The 24,106-nt window shown below is 35.5% G+C and overlaps 3 protein-coding genes across 5 annotated transcripts; all 3 read right to left on the minus strand.

The window, feature by feature from the left end:
* On the minus strand, positions 1,412-13,121 carry LOC105176969. Of its 2 annotated transcripts, XR_849012.2 has the most exons (7): positions 11,279-13,121; positions 9,637-9,777; positions 7,705-9,466; positions 6,175-6,473; positions 3,077-3,888; positions 1,806-2,997; positions 1,412-1,720 (listed from the first exon to the last, which is right to left on the minus strand). XR_849012.2 is itself a non-coding variant. In XM_011099971.2 (6 exons), the coding sequence occupies exons 1-6, from the start codon at positions 12,647-12,649 to the stop codon at positions 1,884-1,886; spliced, it is 5,499 nt and encodes a 1,832-aa protein (XP_011098273.1). In that variant the 5' UTR covers positions 12,650-13,121; the 3' UTR covers positions 1,737-1,883. The 2 variants fall into 2 exon arrangements, 1 of the variants encoding a protein (XP_011098273.1); XM_011099971.2 differs by lacking the exon at positions 1,412-1,720 and having other exon boundaries at positions 1,737-2,997.
* On the minus strand, positions 14,570-16,989 carry LOC105176970 (uncharacterized protein At4g28440-like). Its single transcript, XM_011099972.2, has 2 exons — positions 16,592-16,989; positions 14,570-15,066 (listed from the first exon to the last, which is right to left on the minus strand). Exons 1-2 carry the CDS (start codon positions 16,818-16,820, stop codon positions 14,876-14,878), a joined length of 420 nt encoding a protein of 139 aa, XP_011098274.1. The 5' UTR covers positions 16,821-16,989; the 3' UTR covers positions 14,570-14,875.
* LOC105176971 (D-amino-acid transaminase, chloroplastic) lies at positions 20,230-23,341 on the minus strand. Of its 2 annotated transcripts, XM_011099973.2 has the most exons (5): positions 23,079-23,341; positions 22,942-23,000; positions 22,021-22,193; positions 21,045-21,718; positions 20,230-20,688 (listed from the first exon to the last, which is right to left on the minus strand). In XM_011099973.2, the coding sequence occupies exons 1-5, from the start codon at positions 23,104-23,106 to the stop codon at positions 20,591-20,593; spliced, it is 1,032 nt and encodes a 343-aa protein (XP_011098275.1). In that variant the 5' UTR covers positions 23,107-23,341; the 3' UTR covers positions 20,230-20,590. The 2 variants fall into 2 exon arrangements, with proteins under 2 accessions (XP_011098275.1, XP_020554463.1); XM_020698804.1 differs by lacking the exons at positions 22,942-23,000; positions 23,079-23,341 and adding an exon at positions 22,306-22,443.

The following is a 24,106-nucleotide window of genomic DNA, read 5'->3' on the forward strand; positions in this document are numbered from 1 at the left end:
TAGAGAGACTATATATATATATGTGATATAAATAGTAATAAGGGGGTTGGAGGAGGGGTGTGCATTAAATTGGACAACTAAGAATATGGGAAGAGGATTAATAGGCTAGAGATTGATGACAGCAAAGCTCCCATGTGCTAATTGTCCTTTGTTTTTCTTTTTTGTTCCCATCCCACTATGCATCTGACAGCTACAAGATAAGATGTTCATTCATAAATATAATCTCATCTATCTATCAAACATGACTGCACCAGACCAGATTTCTACGTTGTTTGAATTGACAGTAATAACGCTTTTTAACTTAGGGAAAAATTAAAGAACAAAAGAGATTGTTGTTTGCCAGACTTGGAACTTTTTGACTTTATATATGAGGAAGAAGCCTCCAAAGTTAGGACAGGCGATTGCATGTGATGGGGAGTTTGTTTTGGCTGATGATGATAAGAGCCACATCCTATTACCATACTGTGTGGCAGTTATCATGTCTTATCCGGATGGATCCGATTATGTTTGTGTCATCTAGTGGTGGATTTTGTTAAACAAGGGACGTGATGAGAAGGTTGAGAAAGAAATAATACGGGTTAGGCTTGTTGAGGATGGTTTTCGATTGAAAATTTGTTTTAAATTTTGAGTCGAAATAGAATGAGAGTTTGAACTGCAGGATATGATTTCGTAAATATGTTCTTTTAAAATGGATGGTGTGCAGTATTTAATACAAAGCATTATGTATCTCGATGCATAAACATGATTCATCTACTCTATCTTGATGATGATCTTTCAATCTATAGTGATCGCGTGTTAGATTCGGACCCGAAGCCGAGCAACATAGTAAAAATGGGCAAAGCGCCATTTCTTGGATTTAGTGGGGGATATCGAGCTTTTTGGACTTAATTAAAAAATGATCGCGCTATAAACATCACTAGCTATTAATTTAGAGGGTCCTTGTTATGTGAAAAAAATATATATTCTTTAAAATCTAAATATAGTAATACATCATTATTCCATATTATTTTTTTCATAAAAAAGGTGAAATATGAATTCAAAAAAGACAAAAATTCAGAAAAGAAATAATCAAAAGAAGAAAATTCTAACTCGAATCAAGTCCATCCATACTTCTCATTTGATTGGTACCAGACCAATTACATATAAATACAGTATATTTATTGTGTGATCCATTCGATTTGACTCGCCGATGTGACCTTATTGTAGATGAGAATTCTGTGTTAAACTTTCAACTGAGTTATAATGCCAAATGTGTCCCAACTCCAAGAAATAACAGCAAGTATGACGAAATCAAATCAAATAAAATTGTGGGGTGAAGCAAACTCAAATCAAATCAAATAAAAGTGTGGGGTGAAGCAAACTCAAATCAGTCAATCCACTTCAACTATAAATGAAGGGATTAGAGAGTGTAATATAGACTGCAATAATAAATTGGTGAGAGCATCCCTATCAGATGTGAGATTTGACTCATGACATGACTATATTCATAATAGGACCTGCACAGGATCTATAACCATCCAAATATATATATATAAATATCACAATTTATCAACAAAAAAGAAAAAGACAAACAAAAAACCAAGTTGCCGTTTGTGTGCTTTGCGGTTTTAGATGGATTGACCGAGTTATGAGAATCTCAGGATATTAACATTAGGGAATCCAAACATTCCAATAGATCTCCAAGAGGCTAGCTAGGCTGCTGGAAACCAAAACACCCACTCTAGCAAAACAAAGAATTTTTCGATTTTAACTATGAATAACAAATGGAAGCATATGCGGGAAACAAAATTTCAATGTTTACATACGTGTAGTTCGACGTCTATACTCCGCAAGTGCATCAAAATTTGCGGAAACCAACATGTGTTGAAGCTATAAACATGGTATCAATCAAAAGACTTCTTGCTCGTTACCAACCATTCTATAAGAAAACAAAGGCATAAATTCTCAAATTTACAATGATAAGAAACATCAGTACCTGTGTCTAAAGTAGCCAGTACACCATCCTTGAAAACAAACCTAGAATTAAGCCCTTGAGAAATCCCAGGACGATTTTCTTTGCTGGTTGTACCCTTGCTCGTTGCATGACAACCACATTCCATTATCAACAATTTGTCTGCATTTTTACATTCAGGCGTGTCTGTTACCTGAAAATCCCGACACTCACAGTATTTTCTATAGTTGTCACCTTCTTCCCATATTATAGCCGAGGGGTTTTCACATTGGAGAAATTTACTAAGCAACAAAATAAGATTTGCTGACAAGGAGGAAAGAAAATCATTCAAATCCTCTACGGTTGAGTCAGTTCCTTTCTTTCCCCACTCGATATTTATAATTCTCAACAGTAAATTGTGGAGGTTGATAATGCATTCTGAACAACACTGGTAAAAGCACGTAACAGCAGGACCACCTTTAAGACTGCCAGGATCTGATGCATTGTTGATATCAAGAATATTTGCACCTGAGTTTTCACCAGTATCTTTGGACAGGATTTCATCATCAATCAAGGGCGGACCATTAGGCGGGCTAGAAATTTCAGCAGCAGAAGAAAGCTCAATAACAGGCTTATCACCTGAACCATGGGGACCGCCTGCCTCCAAATCAGAAATACTCTCCAGGAAACCATTGCAATGTTTGACAGATACATGACCCGTTTCTGCATTATCTCCAATGGCTTCAGCCTTAGATGACTCTAACTTCACCTCAGTTGGTGCTAACACGTGTTCAGGAGAGCAACAATCAGCGGAGACAACTTGATGGGAAGGCTCTTCTATTGTTACTGCAACTTTGTTAGCAGCATCCGCACATCCATTATCAACTTCTGTTGGATTACATCCAACATCTCTAGCACCAAATTCCTGAGTCATTTTTTCCAACACTTCTGATCCCTGTATGATTCCATTGTCACATTCAGAAGTACTGTCCTTGTGGACATGATTGTCAGACGATCCAATACAAGTATTGGTGTTTGCCTCTGAAATATGAGTATCCACCTCCAAACTGAAAGAAATTATTGTTTTAGTGAGAAGGTAAGAAGAAATGAGACAGATAAAGGGGTAAAAGAAGCAATTAGCAATACCTTTGCAATGCATGCGCCCAACTAATAACCATATCTTCAAGATAAGCCACTTGTGATAGAAGACGAACGAACTGGCTTCTGTCTTTCCCAGCTTGAATTTTATCATCAATTCGTCCAACCAGAGTTTCCAATACTTTTCGAACCTCAGAGCATACTTCCCTTAGAGAAGTGTATTCACCTCTGTATGCTGATAAACCAACGGCAACTAGTCCTCTAACTAATCCAGATTCTTTAGTTTTGGTATTGCTAGAACTAGAGGCAGTGGCAACCTTCTCTGTTGAGTTCATAGGACGGACAATGCAAGAATTGAAGGGCCAACCTTTCCAGGGTCCATCAGTGTTGGCAGAAGGACCTTCTTTCAACTTGGATGTGACCCAACAAAGTTCAGCAAAATGAGGATAACAAAGAATCTGATACCCAAATGTTGATATTGCTAACAGCAAGTTTGGTTTCCCTTTCAGAGTTTTATTTGTAAAGCCAACTGGACTAGACGGACCGACATGGCAAGATTTATTATGGCAAACTCGATCAGCATCACCTTCAACAGCATAACAGGCTTTGTCCTCAACTGAGTTTTCATGAAAATGATTTCCACCATGAAGTGACAGAACAAAATGCTGCGCGAAATCCTTTGACAACTTCGCAGCAAAAGAAGTAATCACCTTGGCATGATTAAATTTTGCATCAAGCTGCACATAGAACCGCGGCACCTTAGTATTCAGTGGCCTTGGGAGGCTGCAACTCAATATCCCATTCCCAAAAAATTGCCTTATTCTATTAGGGAGCAATGAAAAAGGTAATTCCGACGTAGCCTGTATAAGAAAAATTTTGCAATGAGCATTTGTTAAGTATTAATATGTTATTAAGAGTGCAATATAGCCCTAAATAAATAGGTTATTACCCAACAGAGATATGCTTATATACAAGCACTGGCTTAGGATGAAGAATACAATAAATAGCTAAAAGAGAATGCTTTATTTTCTCCAGATGCATCAGTAGCATACAAGTGAAATTGCAAATGCTAGAGAGCCCACATAATAATATCAGAAAATTCAAGAGAAAAAGGGCAAGAGTAAACTGCCATAAGGCACATGCAGGATGCTTATATTATAAAACAACTTATGATTTTCTAGATCACCACGCAAGGATCTTTGGAACAGCCTGCACAAGAACATAACTGGATACCAAGCGCTGGTAGCAGCCAAATGGAAAATTAATAATTTCTCCTAAACTATTACATTTCAAACTCCAAAAGATAACTATGCAGCTCTCCGGCATCATTAGTATATCCTGTAAAGATCATTCCAAGGAAATCTTTATAGACAATCTAAAACAACTAACTAATGCATTCTTTTCTTCAAGTCTGCATATAACGGAGTAAAACCGCATCTAGATCAGAAGAAAAAACCATTTTGACCTATCGCTATATGGAAACCAACAGGATACATTAAATGGAATATGAAAAGCTTGGAACAAGCTAATCACACATAATACCTCTAGGAAAGGGAAAAAGACAACAATAAGATCTAACCTTTATCATTAATCTTGATAACAGACTTGCAAAGGAAGGCATCCACTTCTACTCCGGACTTCTACATTTTGCACAACTCTTATATCCTATCTATCACTGGACATAACCCCTATTTTGCATAGACACCACAATTTCTTTATGCAATTTTTACAAATTTCAGGATTTTACAAAATTTAAAAGGAATCTGCAATTATAAGAAACAGTATACCCAAAAATAATAATAATAATAATTTTATTTTATCCATTTTCTTCTTAATTTTCTTTTCCAACATTTTGCTTTTATTTTTTCTTTCAACAATATTGTAATCAAAATATCACATTGCTTACTTCTAACATTACGAAATAACTGGATTTCTTATTACAGTTATGCATATAATTTATAACTTATTTTCTAATAACATACATACATGTATATATACGTCTACTCGTATACCTTGTAGATAAAATTTTTAGAGTCGAGCCGTAATGTATACTAAGATTTTTATAAAGTATGTGTTGTTTCTGTATTGTGTTCGAGTCACCGTGTCCGTGTATGAAGACCTAAACTTGACGTGACAAAGATATTAGACATAAGTATTAAAAATGGAAAATATACAGTATGATTAGTGAGCTAATGCTTTCTTCATAAGCATGAGCTGGTAGACAGTGACAATTAATTCCATTGAATACGAGATCGTAGTTTCAAAAATAACAAGAAATTATAACACAAGCAAAATTCAGAAACAAACTAAAAGTCATGTAGGAGAATATCTACCAACTCAACCAGACATCCCTTTTCATGTCAGTAATTCCATTGAATACGAGATCTTAGTTTCAAAAATAACAAGACATTATAACACAAGCAAAATTCTGAAACAAACTAACAATCACTTAGGAGAATATCTATCAACTCACCAGACATCCTTTTCTGTATGAAAAAGGAAATATCGCATTAGAAGCACAGAACATCTTGATATGCAAGACACATCAAGGAGTGATTACAAGATGCAGGTTTCCTCTAAAAAACTTGATGTGGCATGTTCCTCTAACCAAAATCCAGCAGCCCCGTTTGAATCAGGAAAAAGCTTAATATTAAATAGCAGAAGGTGAGCCTTAACTAAAATTACAATTTTCATTTTTAAATCTTGGCAATATATCCAGAAGTCATATCATGTTCTTTACAAAGGTACTTTCTTTCTGAAGTTTTTGGTCTAGGGCCTCTAGGCCACCCTGTGCCACATGCCCCCATAAAAGATGTGTTTGGACGTTTCCCAACAGATATGAATGGTAAAATACTTTTTTGGTCTACCAACACTAATCAAATTTAAGAAAACCACAGGTAATAAAAGCATTTACAATATTTTTTGAACCTTTGATACAAGACACATAAATTTGGCAGTCAAAAAGTAGAAGCCCGAGATATCCCTAAAAGGATGGATTGAACACTTATCTATTTCTTCAAAGGAAAAGTCAAATAAAAAGCTAATAGCGCATACTACATCACAATCTTTGAAGCAGTTCCTTCATTTTCCATCTCACGAATACAAGAATTTAACTCAACCTTCAATCAAAGAAAAAGCCACCTTACCAGAATTATCAAGGAGGAATTCACACGCATGGACTCCACCTGCTCAATGAAAGAGGCCCACAGATACGAGGCCACCTTCACTACAGTTTGAGTCTGTGTTGCCATTACATCAGCACTTGGATATAGTCCATCTTCCATGTCAACTTCCCAGCGCCCACCAGAAGATGTCTTACCAGGGGACTGAGGTTCCATTGGAGATGATTCACAGCCATCTTCAGAGGCTTTATCACATGTCTCGATAGCCCACAAATCAATTGTTGGCAAATATAGCATGCAGGAATTTGCACCAGTGCATCTCACTGTCACAACAACAATTACATTCCTCATCAGACGAACTCAGGGAAATGGAGGAGGTTGGAAGGAAGCAAATAGGGGAGAGAAGGAGGCAGGAACTCTAAGTGTAGTTCAAATAATTGGATAGAGAACCCAGGGGGTGAAGAAAATAATGACTTTGACAACATTTAATCTTAACACCATGCACCCCGGTTTAAGGGCAACAGTTCGGACAGAGAAATAGCAGGAAAACATGCTCTAGGTGCTCTAGAGCCATCACCAATCTGGATTGAACTGCCTCAAGCTAATTCACTTTAGCACCAAAAGCTTTCATAGATCTCTTCATTTCACTTCTCTGTCTCCTTGCATTCCAAGGACCTCAAAATGAGACCTCATACTCCTTAACTCATTTATAACAGCTAATAAGAGAAAGTGGACATGCAAATCTTTCTGCTCTTTAAATTGCAAACATATATAAAATGCCCAGACACCATACATAGAATGAAACAGAATAGTCAAAGATCAACAAATAGCAGACGTAAAAGATGATATCAGTCAATGGCACACCAACGAACAGGGAAGGAGCGTGACTTTCAAGGATCGAGCAAAAGAACAATTTGCATTTGTGAAAATGCATATAGTGATACAGATGAGGACACAACGACACGAAATGAAATGAAAAAAATATGGATAAAATACAAGACATCTGTACCTTACAAGAAATATGAGGCCAAAGACTTTACAAGATGGACTAAGTCTGTAAGGGCAGCAGTATCCAAATCCATAAGTTTGCAAGTGGCAAAAGGGAATAAGTTATTAATTACTAATATTCAACTACCATCAACCAGGATCTTCCCCAACCTTATTATTCATTGGCAGTATTAGCATGATACATCATGGAATTCAATTAACATTCTAAGAGCATCTCACACAAATAATCCTCGATCAGACAGAAACAAACATTGTCTGTCCTGAGCAGGTTCGTCATGCCTTAGCAGAACACTTGCACTACCATGTCAAGCTATAACTGAAGTTTGAACCACTATGGACATGGAAAGTAAAATATAATATCATAGGAATAAACTAAAATCACATGTGATAAACATATTGAGATGAAATTGGGAACTGCTTTTGAAGGGAAGCTCCTAATTGTACGGGAACATACAGAAAAATAGGTTCCCAAAAAATCATGAATTTAAAAATAGCATAAATCACACTTTTGCCACTTAGTAAGTTGAACTATAAAATCAGACATACTCAATATCCGTGTTAGCCCATGAATCATGTCTCCATGTCCTTCATGAGAGATGCTAGCCAAATCAACTTTCCATACATCAATATTGCCAATGAAACAGTGGAGAAGAGATGAAGCAATATGCCTCTGGCCAGATCTCGGACTTCCACAAATCAACAATTGAAATCCTGGTTTATCACATGATCCAGTAGACTTTGTTTGTAACAACCCAGGGCGAGCACCCGTATACTGAGACTTGTGATGGATATTTTTTGAACAATCCTCATCAGAATATTCCTCTATGACAATAGAGCCGCATGGGACACTCTCTTCAACCAGAATATTTCCAAGCAAAAGTTTCCTCTCAATCTCACTTGTAACATCCACTTCCTGTAGCAAACCATTAATGTGCAACCACCACTTATCACTTTGCACTTTTCTGCTATCTAAAGCAGAAACAATTACATTTTTCACCAATATAGAAGCCCTGTAAAGATGTGATGGCAACCAGATGCGCTCATCCAGATACAGGCAAACCAGCAGTCTTGTTAGTGGCTGCAGAAGACAGGGAAGAAGATGAATTTTAAGAGGTGAAGAGACCACTTCATTCAGAGCAATTCCACTTTCTCTTCTAGAACATGGAGGTGGTGCACATGAGAGAGCCTTCAACCAATCTCTCTCTTCCACTGCAAATGCGGGAATAGCTGGGCATTTACTGTTTGCAGCACTAGTTTCAGCCGCTGAGAGAACTTCTTGCAAGGGGAAGCTCCTCCTCAGAGCAATTATAGCCGCCTGAGTACAAAGAGCTTGTAGATCAGCACCAGCAAATCCCTCAGTATGCTTTGCTACCCACTTCAATAGGGACCCACTTATTGGCTTGGGCCACTTCTGAGTGTGCAGTGAGAGGATCCCTTCTCTGTCCTTAACAGAAGGAAGAGGAAAATAAATCTCCCGATCAAACCTCCCAGGTCTTCTTAGAGCTGGATCAACTGCGTCAGGACGATTAGTTGCTCCAATTACAATAACTGAACCTCGAGATTTTAGGCCATCCATCAACGCAAGCAACGTGGAGACAACTGAATTATGCGTTTGATCTTGCTGCTTAGAGCGACATGGGGCCAAACCATCTATCTCATCAAAGAAAATAATAGAAGGTTGGGATTTCTCGGCAACTTGAAATAAAAGTCTGAGCTGGCGCTCAGCATCACCAACATACTTGCCAAGACAATCTGCACCTTTGCGTGCAAAATATGCTATTCTCCTGTCCCCACGAGCACAAGCACCAACTAGTGCACGCACAACCAATGTCTTGCCAGTTCCAGGATATCCATGCAACAGAACTCCCCTAGGAGGCGTAAGTCCTAGATTATTGAAAAACTCAGGGTATAAGAGTGGCAAAATAACCACTTCTTTCATGCACCGAATGACATCTTGCAGCCCAGCAACAGATTCCCAGCCCTGAAATCGTCTCTCGCCCTCTGAGTTTTCACCTCCAATGTATGTAGGTGCAATTCTCCACAAATCCCTATGAAGCCTCTTACTTTCACGTTTCAAAAATTCCTCATCCTCCCCACAGTTCTCTAACCATTTTTCTTCTGCTTCAATATCCTTACGGCATGCATCATTAGCCATCTTGCGTAATTCCAACTTCAACTTTTTAGCTTTCATTTTCTTCAAACGCTGTGCATTCTGTATTCCATGTGGTTGAAATAGCCGCCGATGATCAGTGCATGCTATAAGAAATTTACGATGATCAAAGATGCAACCTTTTGCTCGTGCACATGGCTGCAAAATTTATACAAAACCAGAACCAACCCAGTGAATATTTTTAATAAGAAAATGTAACAGCAACATACACAGTAAAGAGAAACAAAGCAAACAAAATGAAATTCAACAAGTCAATGAAGATTGAGAGGGTGAAAGAGATGCTAATCTTTTGTATAAAAACCACTCACTAGGTGGTAAGTTTTTGGACATCGATCAACACGACATCCTATGGTTGCTCCAGGTCTCCTACAGCGGCTGCATTTCAGCACCCTTCCACGGTATAGTGCAGCCCTAACATTTTTTAGGCATCCCAGTCCTGCAAAATAAACCTGAAAACAATTATGAGAATAGCTGATAGAATATTATTAACAAAAGGAAATAAGAAGGCCAAGAACATTCAATTTCTATGGATATCAACAGTATAGAAAATCAGATAGTCAAGATTGTTGCTTACATCCTATTAAGATTTCCATCATTAAGCTACACTTAAGAAGGTAGAATGCTGAAACCTGATAGACTTCTAAATGAACATGAAGAAAGTTTGAGTGATTCTAAATCATATCTTGTTGCATGCAAAAACACACAGGCAGGCACACACAGAACAATTATAAACGAGATAGAGTGAACTAAACATGGCAAACCCCTTTTTCTCCCTCCAAAGAAATGGTGGCCACAGGAAGCAAAGACCAATATTCTTCACAGAGATAACAGTGCAAACTGAAAGTAAGATTTGACATCTCAATCAATATGAAGCATGGAGCTCAAAACCAGCAATAATTAATACTATGTAGTAAATGAATTTACTAGAAAGACCCAGCAACCAACATAGAAGAGCTTCGCTTCATACCAATCACCAGATCAGAATTGAACTTAGCCCACATTGGGACCTTGTAATGGGAATACCAGCAAAGATATGAAGCTTGAGTGAATATAATTATTTTACAACTTAAATTATTATGGCCTTGCCTTGTCACCAAGGTTGCAGTAATATGTTACTAGTCTCAAACTTATGCGAAATATTTTTTGCATCCATCATACATACTATGGTAGGAATGAAGAACAAAAGCAGTGCAGTTCAAACTTCTAATTTTCATTTGAAACATTGGGATCTGAGAAAGACCCAATAACACAAAGCCTGAACCTTTCAGCTCAAACAAAAGGTTCCTAAGTCCTCCACAAAACGAAAAAACATGCCTGAAAAAGTTAATCAGGCATCAAAGGCAGCTTAATTTTCATATTTTCATAAGTAGGCATAAATTTGAACAAATCCATTCCACTCACACAAATAAGGAGACCTACCCCCAAAAAGATACATGTTAAAAGATAAGGCCCAGCTAGACATCCTTGCAGTCACCTGCTTGTCTGACAACTATAAAATCAACATGCAAAGATAGTCTAATACCAAAAGGCATCCCAACATCGATGACAAAAAACAAAGAAAGAACCACCAGAGGGGAAAAGAAAAAAAAAACCACAGGGAAGAAAGAAAGAAATAACCCATCCATTCAGAAAACTTCCTATGCTTCCCCTTTCTCATAGCCCAAAGAGGAGAAACATTCTTTCCATCCTAAATCAACTACCCATATTTATGGAATTGCCAAGTTGGCAATCAAAAAGAAGGATATTTCCGGTTAACGAGTAAGTACAACAATAAGAACACAACATACTCTTAGCTTAACTCCTACAAAGTAGAGCCATAAAAAAGGTTCTATATAGAGTGCCCACTAAAGGCATGAAATACAGTAAACAGTTTGAATGAGGCATAGATTTTCAACCAATATAACTATCCGACATAACAAAATTCTACAGATACAAGGATATAAAACACACCTCTGGACTCCATACAGCACATTGCTGATGAACCCAAATTCCTGCTATCCCAAATCGATCATTAATAGGACCAAGAAGCCGTCCAAGCCATCCAGATTGATCACCAAATCCATCCCATACATCATAGTTAGGCTCCTCTGAAGCAGATGATCCACTATATACCTCATTATCACTACCGGCACCTTCCAGTACAAGTATTTTTGGAGGCTTGCCATCAGTACCACCACCACATAAACCACAGCGCCTTCCAAGCTTTATTCTTGGTTTGCTGTCTGCATCGAAAGAAGTATTGTATTTCCCTTTTGATTTTTCACATGTCTCATCTCCAAGAGGTTTATCAGGATGCGCCTCATCTTTTGATTGGTCAGCTGTAGCACAGTCAACTTTAACAACATTTTCTTGCTCAGATGAAGCACAGTCAACTTTAACAACATTTTCTTGCTCAGATGAAGCACAGTCAACTTTAACAACATATTCTTGCTCAGGTACAAGATCACATGCCAATTTTTCCAGCTCCGCAGACTCGTTCCTTCCTTCCACATTGCCATTGCTCTGGCATCCTTCAACATCTGAATCCCTTTGAACTTCAGTCTCCTCTCTCTCAGCCAACTCTGAAGCCACATGGCAATCGTCTACTCCAACTTCACTTCTGCAATCCAATTTAAACTCCAAGCACAATCCATCCACCTCACCCATCTCTTCTAACAACTTATTTGTATTCTTTTCTTTGCCAACTTCCACTCTACCTCCCAAATCCTTCTCCTGGTTTTCATTTGCCAAACCATTTGAAGCTTTAATTCTTCCCGGCCTCTTTGATCTAACAACTGTTGATTTCTCACCCACCAAACTCTCTTTCTTATCACAACTCTCAGGCTTCATTTCATCCCCAGAGCCATCAGAATCCTCAAAGAGCTTTCTCTTACCCTTCAATGAAGACTCTCCCTTACACCTCTCAGAAAAACCAGCACACTTTGCTCTAGATCTCAACCTCGACACCCAACCAACATTGCATCCATCCAAATCCCTTGAACTTGAGCAAGGGGTTTTGCAGTGCACCCCATCCTTTCTCCTAACTTTCTCAACGCTACAAGCCACATTCTTATCAATCTTCTGCCGCTTTTTGGGTGGCATAGGCGAAGAATCCAGCAACACAGGAGCTCTACGAGTCCTACTGCTTCTACGGAGCTCCAATTCATTCCCTCCATTATTAACGTCAGCAGATTCAACCTTCTCAACCCCTCTATGGCTCCTAGTGTAAGCCTTTTCACAAATGGCGTCTAATCTCTTGTGCTTTTTCTTACCCTTAAACTTATTCCTGAGTTTCTGATCCTTCCTTCTCTTACCAACTGATTCAGACCGCGTTAATCGCATGTCAAAAACCCTCCAACGCAAATACTAAAAAATTATAAATTCTGACCTATCTCCTTTCTCCTCCCCTGTCTCCCTATATAATTTCTATACCTCCTGCCACGAATCTGCCGCCCACCATACAAACTAATTCCAAAATCAATTTGGCTTTTGTTCAAAAAGCTTCCCGTCCAAAAGGGAATCGCAAAACAAACAAATTAGATAAAATGAGGCCGATGCAAGACTGACCTCGGAATGATGGATCATGCAGAAGAAACACAAAAAATGAAACCCTAGAAACTATCCGATTTCAACTTGAATTCGTCCCGAGAAAGCTCAGTATTGGGAGATTTTAGACTCAGATTTCCTGATTATTCGCAGAAATTCATCATTTTCATTTTTCCGTAATGTTTTTCCCCCCCAGAGTCAAGAGTTTTAGGGCTTTTCTCTCCGAAAGAAGGCTGTTACAAAAAGACTACTAGGGCGGAGGAATTGAGAAGGCTTCAGAATTCACACTGGAAAAAGAAAATATATATATATATGTATCAATATATTATGTCCTCAGACACTCGTGCTTTCAGCGCGTGCATACACGAATCAACCAAGGGGTTAGAGTCCGGGCCCACGGGTTCTGATTGTGTGACGTGGCAACTCTAGAGTTGTTTGAGTGGTCGATTGTACCACACACTGACGGGTGCGGGTGGGGTGTGTATAGAGTGAAGTGATTTTCTCAATTTTTGTTGATTTTTCCCACCAAACGTTACCGCCAAAATTGGGTATTTTCATATTTTTTGGGCATTGACAAAAGTGTGTGTATATGTATATACATTTTGTCTTACTTTTATGTTGTTTGATCAGCTCAATACATTCAAATTAAACCAAACTTGTTATATGAACTTTATACCAGGAGGTAATAAAAGAAATTTGAAGAGATCAAAAAATGAAAAGTGCTGAAGAATTATTTAAATTGGAAGGAAGGATTATGTGATTCTTTTCTACTAATTTTATATTAATTTAATTTCAATTAAAATATTAATTTTTTCAATTTTATCATAATAAAAAACTTCTCAAAGAAAAATTTAATTTGTTCTCATGAATGTGTTGGAAACTTGATATTTGTCAATCTAAGTGAAGTTTTAGGGATTGAATGAATGGGGTAATTTGAATTTGATCAAGAATTTTAGTCGTTTTGGTATAGAAAAGCCTGTAAAATGAGCACTAAATCTGTTTAAGACGACACTTGTATTTGTGTAATGTAACAATGATATAATGTGCATTCTATCAAGATTGTAAATATCGTACAATTACATGTATTGAATATTGAACGAGTGAATACAGATTATTGAACATTTTGTATGATATTCAAAGCTTCATTGGCCTTCACATCATTAATTAATGTTGATATTGGAGTGCCTGATCATTTTGCAAAATATTACAAAGATAAAAGGAATTCAACTTTAAATTCATTTTTGGCAATTCTTTAGCTATTTTTAGTATATACTTACCAAATCACGATATATTTCAAAAACACCATGAGGCCCCGCGTAAATATTGAAGCAACATGTAGAGAATCTTATTAACTATCTATCTCAAAATACAATTGTTTGGGCGAGAAAATCCGACATATTATATTGTTAAAAGTTATATGTATTTCTAAAAGAAGAAAGGCCTTTCCGGGGAGCTAAAATGCAACCCATTTATTCTTGGTTTGGTTACAAAAATGAGAAAATGGATTTCGTATGGGTATGAGAAAATTGTACCCATATCGATACTAACCATGTAGATATCAACACAGGTCGGACATTGTGTTTAGCACAGGTACTGCACATTTGCTTAGTTAGACAAGAGGAAAGGCAGCACAATTACTTGACTACGCAAGAAGAAAAGACAAGTTTTCATCTCCTTCTTAGTGGAAAGATAAGAGGCCATTCATCATTGTAAGAAAATGCTAACTAAGGTTGCCCTCCTCCTAAGAGGATCTCTATCATTAATACTGGACATGATATAACTTTATACATACCGTCGTACCTCACAGACTATAAAGCTTTCCCTGCCAAATATATAAACACCAGTAGCCATCGGTGATCAAAAGAAAAGACCCCTCCTACAGTTTGTTCCAACAGCACTACTTCCAGGGTACTCTATCCGAAAAAGAAAACCATAGCAAAAATTGACAGGTGAAAGCATAACTACGCATAATTTTACTTAGAATAATAGATTCCATATTTTCATATTGGCAAAAGATTCCCTTCACTCATCCACAACATTCACGAGTTCGTACTCAACGAGTGAGAGATTGTTATCTTCCTTGACTTCAAATGTAGCAGGTTCAGTGACCTCAATGCGGCCCCATTTGTCGACAGCCAGCCTCATGGATCCCTTGAACATGTCGATCTTTGCATTTCGCAGGACAGCAGTAGTTCCAGGCTTCAACAGATCAACTGAGAATAAGGAAATATATACAAAAACAAATGAGTCATTCACTTGAAGTTCTTGTAAAATAAGGAGATCCAAAATGTATAAACCATGCAGAACCACGAGTCTATTACTAACTAAGAGGAAAAGGATGAGATATGGAATTCCAAGTATTAAGAAAGATGATTGGATATTGAGGCAAGGGCAGCAAGACATCTTCAGACATTTTATTTTGAGTAGAAACACTAGCGGCCAGTAAATACAGAGCAGCACTGAATATTTAGCCAAACAATGTGAACCCATCAGGAAGAAGACAATTTGAAAAGACTGGACATGAAACAATCATTAGGAAGGAACTGGAATAAAAATTTGATCCATTATGATCCTGAGTTTTAATAGTAGCACATTCAAATCCTAACCCATCTAACATTTTAATAAATAATTATACCTATAATTACAACACTGTCCTTGTTACTGTCTTTGGTTAAAATGCAACCCTTTTGTTAGTCAACCAATACATCGTCATTTTAACTACAAACAAACTTCCTAAAGTACCATCACGTATTTTCATGATATCACATAATTCCGAATGCATTTCTAAATTTGAAATTAAGAAGGAAGATATATTTAATTATCCATAATAAAAGGGAAGGGCGGTATAGTTGACCTAATGGGCTACTATTTTAAACCTAAGTGGTCCTTGCAAAACTGGTACCTATTCTCTTTGCTTTGTCTTTTTCATTACTCCCTCTGCTTTGTCTTGTGAGAAGAAGAGCATTATTTGGTAGTGAGATGGTTGCAACTCCAACACGTTAGACTCGACAACTTACATAAGACCTTCTTAACTATGTGAGAGAGCTTCTTTCTTTAAACAGCTGTGCTTATTATCTGAGATCAACTTGATCACAGACAACGAAATAGTCACAACCCCCTAGAAAATAGTAAAGTAGCTTTTCAGTTTTAACACAGTTTCTTCATAAGCTTTTAACAAAAACATTGATAGTAAATTAACCTTGTGAATAGCACCCCAAAAAATGACAACACATAAAATTCTACTCATGGTATTGCTCTAGTGAATTGCCCAAACAGGAGTAAACATGCAGCATGCCCATAGACAGTGATCATTACCTTCACATGAACATTCGAATTTATCATCCAATACATTTTTCTTCTAGTAAACAATCTGTGATCATAAATTCATAGTATAAAATCATAGATAACCTTCAACTTATTATAGCGTAAAACTCAATAAGTACGTTGCCAACATCCTAATCTCACATGGAAATAAAATTTCAACCAAAAAACAAAGAAGAAAACGAGAAGGGAAAAACAAAATTCCAGCATTTGAAATTCCGAAGACCATGAGTCCACGATCCATCACGGTACCACGAAAATCCAAAGGAGAAAAAATAAACACGTAAAAGTTCCAACACGCGTATACTCACCAATCACTTCATTTTCTTCTCACCTCCTTGTTTCTGCAATTTTCCCGTACTTATAAACAATAGTACATACGTATACGAATGTACGTACGGAAGCACCATACCGTACCTTGTTCGTTACGTGCAGTGAATAGGATGGAAGCTGTATCATCGCCAACGAGGCACTCAGCAATGCGGGTGTTGCGGAGGTGTGGAGACGCTGCTGCGCCCTTCTGCAGCACCGTGTTGGAGTTGACAACCTTAACCACCAGCGTGTGGCCGTTGGTGCCGGGCTTCAAGCTCTCCACCTTAACGAACACCGGCTTCCTCAAACCCTGACCACCACCATTATCCGCCATTTTTTTCCGATCGCGAGGAGAAAGAAAACCCTAGGAGGAGAATCGTGTGCGCTGGTGCAATGATGACGGTGAAGATTCAGAGTATGGTGGCGTGATTGGGGGGGTTTAGCTTTGCGATTCTTCGGAAATTGGATTTGGGGTTGTTGTGTAGTTGGGGTTTCGAAAATTTGGGTTCCGATTCAGTGGGGTGGGGGGTGGGATCACGAGGACACTCAGCCCATTCAGCTTCTGCCAAATGGCATTTCCGAGCTGTCACCTTAATTTCCTGGGAACTATAACAAACTCTTGGTTCGATTTTTTATATATAATTTAATGTAATATAAATACATGTATTTATATTTCACGTGGGAATTAGGGTTTCTTTGTTCTTCTTATTTTATATAATATTTATTATAATTTGTTTTATTACTTTTATATTATTTAAATTCTTTAAGACATTAATGTAATTAAATAAAGAGATAATTATAGTCTACTCTTCTGAGATTTAGTGTAATTATACGTAAAGTTTTTGTAGTTTGAGAAATTAAATCTAACACCCCTGAGATTTATTCATTTAACAAATTAGTCGTTCCATTAATATAAATTCACTAAATATACTAATATTAATAAAAAAAATTAAATAAAAATTCATATATATCCTTGATTGACATATTACTGATTTATTGTAGGTCAAATCTTTTTTTCGGACTAAACTATTCTTATAATGATGAAAATATGAGAATGATTTGATCATAAAAAGATTTATTTGACTCATAATAAATCAGTAATATATCAATGAACGGTATATATATATATATATATATATTTTCTGTTAATATCACAAAATTCAGTGAATTTTTACTAACGGATGGGCAACTTTGTTAGACGAAACAAACTTAAAGGTGCTAAATGTAATTTCTCAAATCATATGGGGTCTACATGTAATTACACTAAACCTCGGGGGAGGGGAATGTAATTATCCCTTAAATAAATTATATATCTACAAGTTATAATCTATGTTATATATATATATATATATATATAAAAGAATATCTAAACCCATAAACGACAATTAGTGATACCATCGTGTTAGTTTTTAAGTATGGTAATTATAATCCTACAAAAATTATGAAATGGCGGTTACCTTTTTTTTTTTTCTTTCTTTCTTTTTATTTTTGTTTTGAAATGTGATTTATTGGTTTATATATTTTATTCTTATATATGATATATAAAATATAAAATATTATTTATTATATTCAGCATGGGCGGTGTGTCGCGATGGTTAATATTATAAAATAGAACTTTTTATCTTACAAATTTTAAATACTCAAATTTACTTTATACTTTATTCCTTCCCGTAAAAAAAGATCGACATAATAGTAATCTTAATATTTTTAATAACCTCACGATATTTATAATTTACTTTTTAATTTGTTTATATTTGCTTATAATTTTGAGAATAAACTTTATTATTTTCTTACTTCGATTGTTATTCTTTTCTATATATATGTACATATATAGAAATACATTTTCTCAATTTTTAATTTAATCAAATATTAATATATAATTTTGGTGATGCAATTGTGACATTACACAATTATAAATTAATAAAAAGAATATTATAATCATCAATTTCACTTAAATAAAAAAATACGTGATTTGACACTACTAACAATAAAAAATTACTGAATATATTTTCACTTTCATACAAAAAAAAATTATGCTAAAACACAAGAGTATATTTTCAATAAAAATTTGAAATATCAAAATAAGAAGGAAACTAAACACATAATTGCCCTTTTGTAATTTATGTTGAATCCTTTACTTAAAAATTTTATAAAGAAATAAAACACTCTTATCTACATTTTAGTTCCAATCTTTTATTTAAATTAGTGGTAGATGCACACTCGATATAAGTATACAACGAGTACTATAGTTATAATATAGGGTTAATTAAATTTTGTCATTCAAATTATGATCGTTTTTATATTTGGCATCAGAACTTTTTTTTTTTTATGTTAATTTATGTTTTTAACTTAATGAAATTTTGCACTTTGCCATTTATAACTATTTTTCTACCAAGATTTTCGTCAAAAAAAAAAAAAAATCACACGCAGTGCACATGTAATAATTAAGGGTTATCTGATGTGATATTTTTTACATATGTACAATATGTGATGTTTTCCGACAGAAAAAATCAATAAAAAAACAATCATATATGGACAGATGCAAATTTCACAAAGTGAAAATGATAAATTAAAAAAAAAAAATTAGATGCCAAAGTGTAAAAATGAGTATAATTCGTTTAGCAAAATGTAATTTACTCTATGATACATATACATATATTTATGATGCCACTTATTAATAAATTGATCATACAAATCATTTTAAATAAAAATAGGAATGATTATATTTACATTTCCTGACACATGATTTGTTTCTATAAATTATTTATGCATTTTGGATAATTATACAGACACTCGTCAGAAACATCAACATCAATCATACAAATCAACGCTGATTTTTGAAAAATTACACATACACCCCAAAAAATGTCGACACCTTGACACAAACTTACCCTACATTTATGAATAGTTTCTGTAATTATACAATATGCAATGTAAGATAGACCATAAATCAAGAGCATAAATATAATTATCTAAATAAATATAAATGAAATCGTCTATAACAAATGATAATTGTATACAAAAAATAAAACTATTTTTCTTTGTAAAAATATAAGACTGGATACTGAATAAAAATAGAGTGCAGTATTCAACCTTATATCTTTACATCAGTGAAATTTGAACAAAAAATCTCAACTTCACCAGTTAAATTAAATTTCATTGGTTCTATTTAATTTTCATAAGAAGTAATCAAGTCAAAATTATAACAATTATTTTCAATATATACCTTATTAAGAAAAGGGTTATTTACACTTAGAATCATTATAAAAATGTAAAATTACACTTCTTCCAAAAAAGTTATAAAATTATACTTAGACCTCATTTAAAAAAAATTATCCGTTTACACCAAACACTCTTCCATTGAGGTTTAAATGGAAAATGCTAATTTCGACAAAAAAAAATACATAAATTTTTAATTTTATCTCTTATTTAACATTCCCCAATAATAATTTTATCCAATAACTATAATTTGAAAGCAATATTTTCTTACAAAAAACCCTTTTGATTATATATATTACATTCACTCCTTTCCAAGTATAAAATATTATAGTGAAATATTGAATGGAGGGTAAAATTAAAAATTAATGTATATTTTTGACAAAGTCAATATTTTTCGTTCAAATCCTATATATAGAAGGTCAGATGTAAGTAATGAATTTCGTGTAAGTATAATTCTGAAATTTCAATGGAGAAAGTATAATTCGTATTTTTAAAAGGGCGTAACTGTAATTAACCCAAAAAGAAGTAGAAAATATACGTTTATTATACGTTTCATCAACAAAAGACACATCCCGATTGAACAAAAAAGATGACAACACATAGTCTACGGACTGAATTTTCTATTTCAAATTCTGTCACACATCACACATAAACAATGGCTTCCATTTTCCAAAACCAACATAACATAAATGCAAACTGCTTCTTTACTCTGTTCTTATTGACAATTCTTCTATGCGGAACTCTACCAATAGTCCACAACCATGAGGGAATACTTTTTGAGCATACAGAAGGCAGTGACAATGTTGATAGCATGCAGAACGGAACGACTCTACGACAATCAGAATAACGTCCGTCCTCCACCGGAAGTCGAACACCGTTGAATCCCTACATATAAGGAACTGGGAACCTTTGCGTTTCAGGGCCGGTGACCATGTCTTCCCAAAGCAAATCCGAAAGTGCCATTGTCAATTCTCCCACTTTACCTGTAGCAGAAACCATATGAGAAAGACCTTGAGCAACAGATGAACGAGTGAATATAGGACTATGCGTGTATTTAATGCACAGCAAGGGGATAACATAGTTGGATTAAGAGAAATGAGGGAGAAAAGGTGACAATATGCTTAAAATGTAATGCAAATGACTGAGGGTTGTTTTTGGATGGAAGGATTTGAAGTCGACACAACGGGAGTTTAAGGAATTGAAATTCGCGTAGGATGAAATTATTCAAACAAACTTAATGGATCTGCTATTATGAATTTTCAACTCTTTAGCTCCAAACCCGTCAATCCAAACAGAACCAACGGAAGATAGCTAAGAAACAAAAGTTGAAGCAAATTACCGTCTCCGATAGGCTTCTCATCCCACATGATGATTGGCAATAATGGAAGTGTGCTTCCGACGTACATCATTTCTGCAGATTCTTTAGCCTCTTCCACAGTCAAATTTCCAGTTCTCACACTCTTCAGTCGGCCTTCTTCGACCAACTTAGGTGCTAGTTGAAGAAGCCTCAAAGCCGTGCACCCACTTAGGATCTTATCAAAGACTGGCAAGACAAGCTCTTTCTCACGAGTAATAAAGGCGACATTTACATTTGGACCCTCTGCAATATAACCTTCCTCGTCTACCCATATCGATGCAAATGCACCCTTATCCTCAGCTTCCATCTTTGCAAGGACATTTGGGAGGTAGTTTACATTCTTCATTGTAGCAAAGAGGGGCGATTTCATCGGGATTTTAGATGTTATTACTTTGACTCCCTCCTTGCACTGCGAGAAGTCTTCGTCTATGACTACTGCATAGAAGGCAGATGATGGGCATCCAGCAGGAGAGAGTAAGAAGTCCCCTGGCCCTGCACTTAACCAGTATCTAAGCGTTCCTTTCCGGCAGTTTGATGCAGCTGTAAGTTGAACAAGAATGCTTCGAAGTGTAGATTTGGGAAAGGGAGAAATGATTCTTGCTTTTGATGCTGATCTAAGAAAACGGTCAAGGTGGACGTCCAACTCGTAGAGGTATCTGCAAAGCAACAACTACTAAGTCATAACCTACTAGAAAATAGAACGCGACGAAGCCAAACACATCAAAAGTCCAATCATTTCAATTGCAAATCCTTCAATTATAACTCCTTTTAGATGGGCTATTAAGATAAAAACCGATGATTTCTTCAAATTACAACCCAAAGCATTTGCAACCAACAGAAAATTTTGGAAGCCGACTCAAAGACTATATTCGCCTCGAGAAGATCCTTCCCACAAAACCTTAACTGAAATATGATCAATATGAATTGACAGGTGACAGGAAATAAAAGAAAAAATTACCCATCAAGAACAATGGCCGTGTCAAAGACACCGTGTCCACGATGAACCATGTGATCATCCACCGGGATAACCATCATTGCCGGATCAAGAATAATCCCACCAAATACACTGGAATACATTGCTGGGTAGGGCTTTGGCTTTCCCAACCACTTCTCTTGTAGATTTGAGAGCAACTAAACATCAAAACAGCAAAAGGGTCATACTCAATTGCAAGAAAGAAACTATTTTGAGATGGATCCAAATGCAGAAATATCATTCAAGAAACAAGTCAAGATATAGATAAACCTTTTAGAGACTCATCCCAACACATCAAGATTTATTTCCTTTACCAGTATATTGCTATTTCAATCTTTGGGACCTTAACAGAGATATCTACCTTACATGCTCTTAATGGCAAAATCTCTAAACTGCTTCATATGTTATTCTCGGCAAAATTACACTCATAGTCCCATAGAGTAGGGGGTCAACAAATTTGGTCATCTGCTTTACAAAATTTTCAAAATAATCCTAAAATTTAAAAAAAAAAAAAAAAAACTCAACAAATTTAGTCTCCTTTAAAGAATTTTCAAAATAGTCTAAAAAAATTAAAGAAAACTCGATGCATTTAGTCTTTACTTATTGGGTTTACCATTATAAAAATCACATAAAGCATGTGAACGTAAAGCAGCCGACTAAGATCGTTGATCCCCTGTCTATGGGACTAAAAGTCTAATTTCGCGTATTATTCTCCAACACCATCACCCATTTCAAAGAATAACTTGAAACAAGTGAAGAAACTCATCAAGCAGCAGGCAAATACAACTCACTGATCAGACAAGACTGAAAGGAGAAGATCAAGAAAATGTTTCAAATTCAAAACCAACCGCACAATTAGCAATCAAACCACTCTCATGATACTAAAATCAAGACTGCAGAGATCACCTCCGACGCAGATGAAAACACATGGACTTTAAACTCTTCACCATTTCTGTCCGCAATCACTGCAAGCAGAACAAAACCCAGAAACGAGTTAACTCTAAGTCAGCAATTCCAAGAAATTCGGGCAAAAGAAAAATTACCAGATTTCTCATTGCAGGAAGTCGCCATAGAACCAAAAGCAAAACAGAGAACAGCAATTCCGAGGAAAAAGGTCTACAGATTCTGAAAAGAGTGGGAAAAAGTGGTGTCACTTATCGATGAAATGATGTTAATCAGGACAAAACCCATCTCCATTTTTCAATTAATTCTTTGCATATTATATGCTTGTCGAGGTATATATACAAGCAGATAGTGGGCTTCATTCACGTCCAAGCAGCAAGACGGAAGCTGATGACTCGGAATTTTGTCTTGTACCTTTTACGGCAGTAGCGTCCGCCATCATTCTACTATCAACTTTGCCTATTGGGCTGTTAGATAAAAAAAATAGTGCTTTTTAAAAAGGGGTAATTATAATTATATCCCCTAATTTATAATTTATTTATACAAATCACTCACATTCTTTAAAAATTTATACATAAAAAATATAAATATTATTTATACAATCATTATTGATTTTAAAAAAATTACATATACACCCTTAAAAACGCCAACATCATTACATAAGTTACTCATTTTTTTTACAGTTATGGATAGTTATTATAATTATGCAAAAAAATATGAATAGTTTGTGTAAATAAACTATAAATATAAAACAAAAATATAATTATCCCTTTTAAAAAGATATTAAATCCCATATATGGTCGATAAAAACTTGTTGTGGCTACTCTAAATCAGAGAATGTAGCCAATTGTCGTTATTCCATCAATCAACCATATAAAGTGACGAGCTCTGAATTCTTGTCAACGCTCTACCACAAAATTTTTCGTATCGACAGTTAAATATTTTTCTATGTTTCAAATATATTATAAATAAATAAATTATATAAAATAACAAATTACATTTCAAAAAGAAAAAAGAAAATTAATTTAAGTTATTCTTGACATATTAAAAGAATTGATGTGGTGGTGTTAAAATAACATAGAGTCGCTTTTATAAAAAAAAATAAAAAATAATTACAATTAATTTTTTTAAGTAATATAATTAAGAATATAATTATTATATTTAAGAT

Source organism: Sesamum indicum, linkage group LG14, assembly GCF_000512975.1.
Source record: "Sesamum indicum cultivar Zhongzhi No. 13 linkage group LG14, S_indicum_v1.0, whole genome shotgun sequence".
Taxonomy (NCBI): domain Eukaryota; kingdom Viridiplantae; phylum Streptophyta; class Magnoliopsida; order Lamiales; family Pedaliaceae; genus Sesamum; species Sesamum indicum.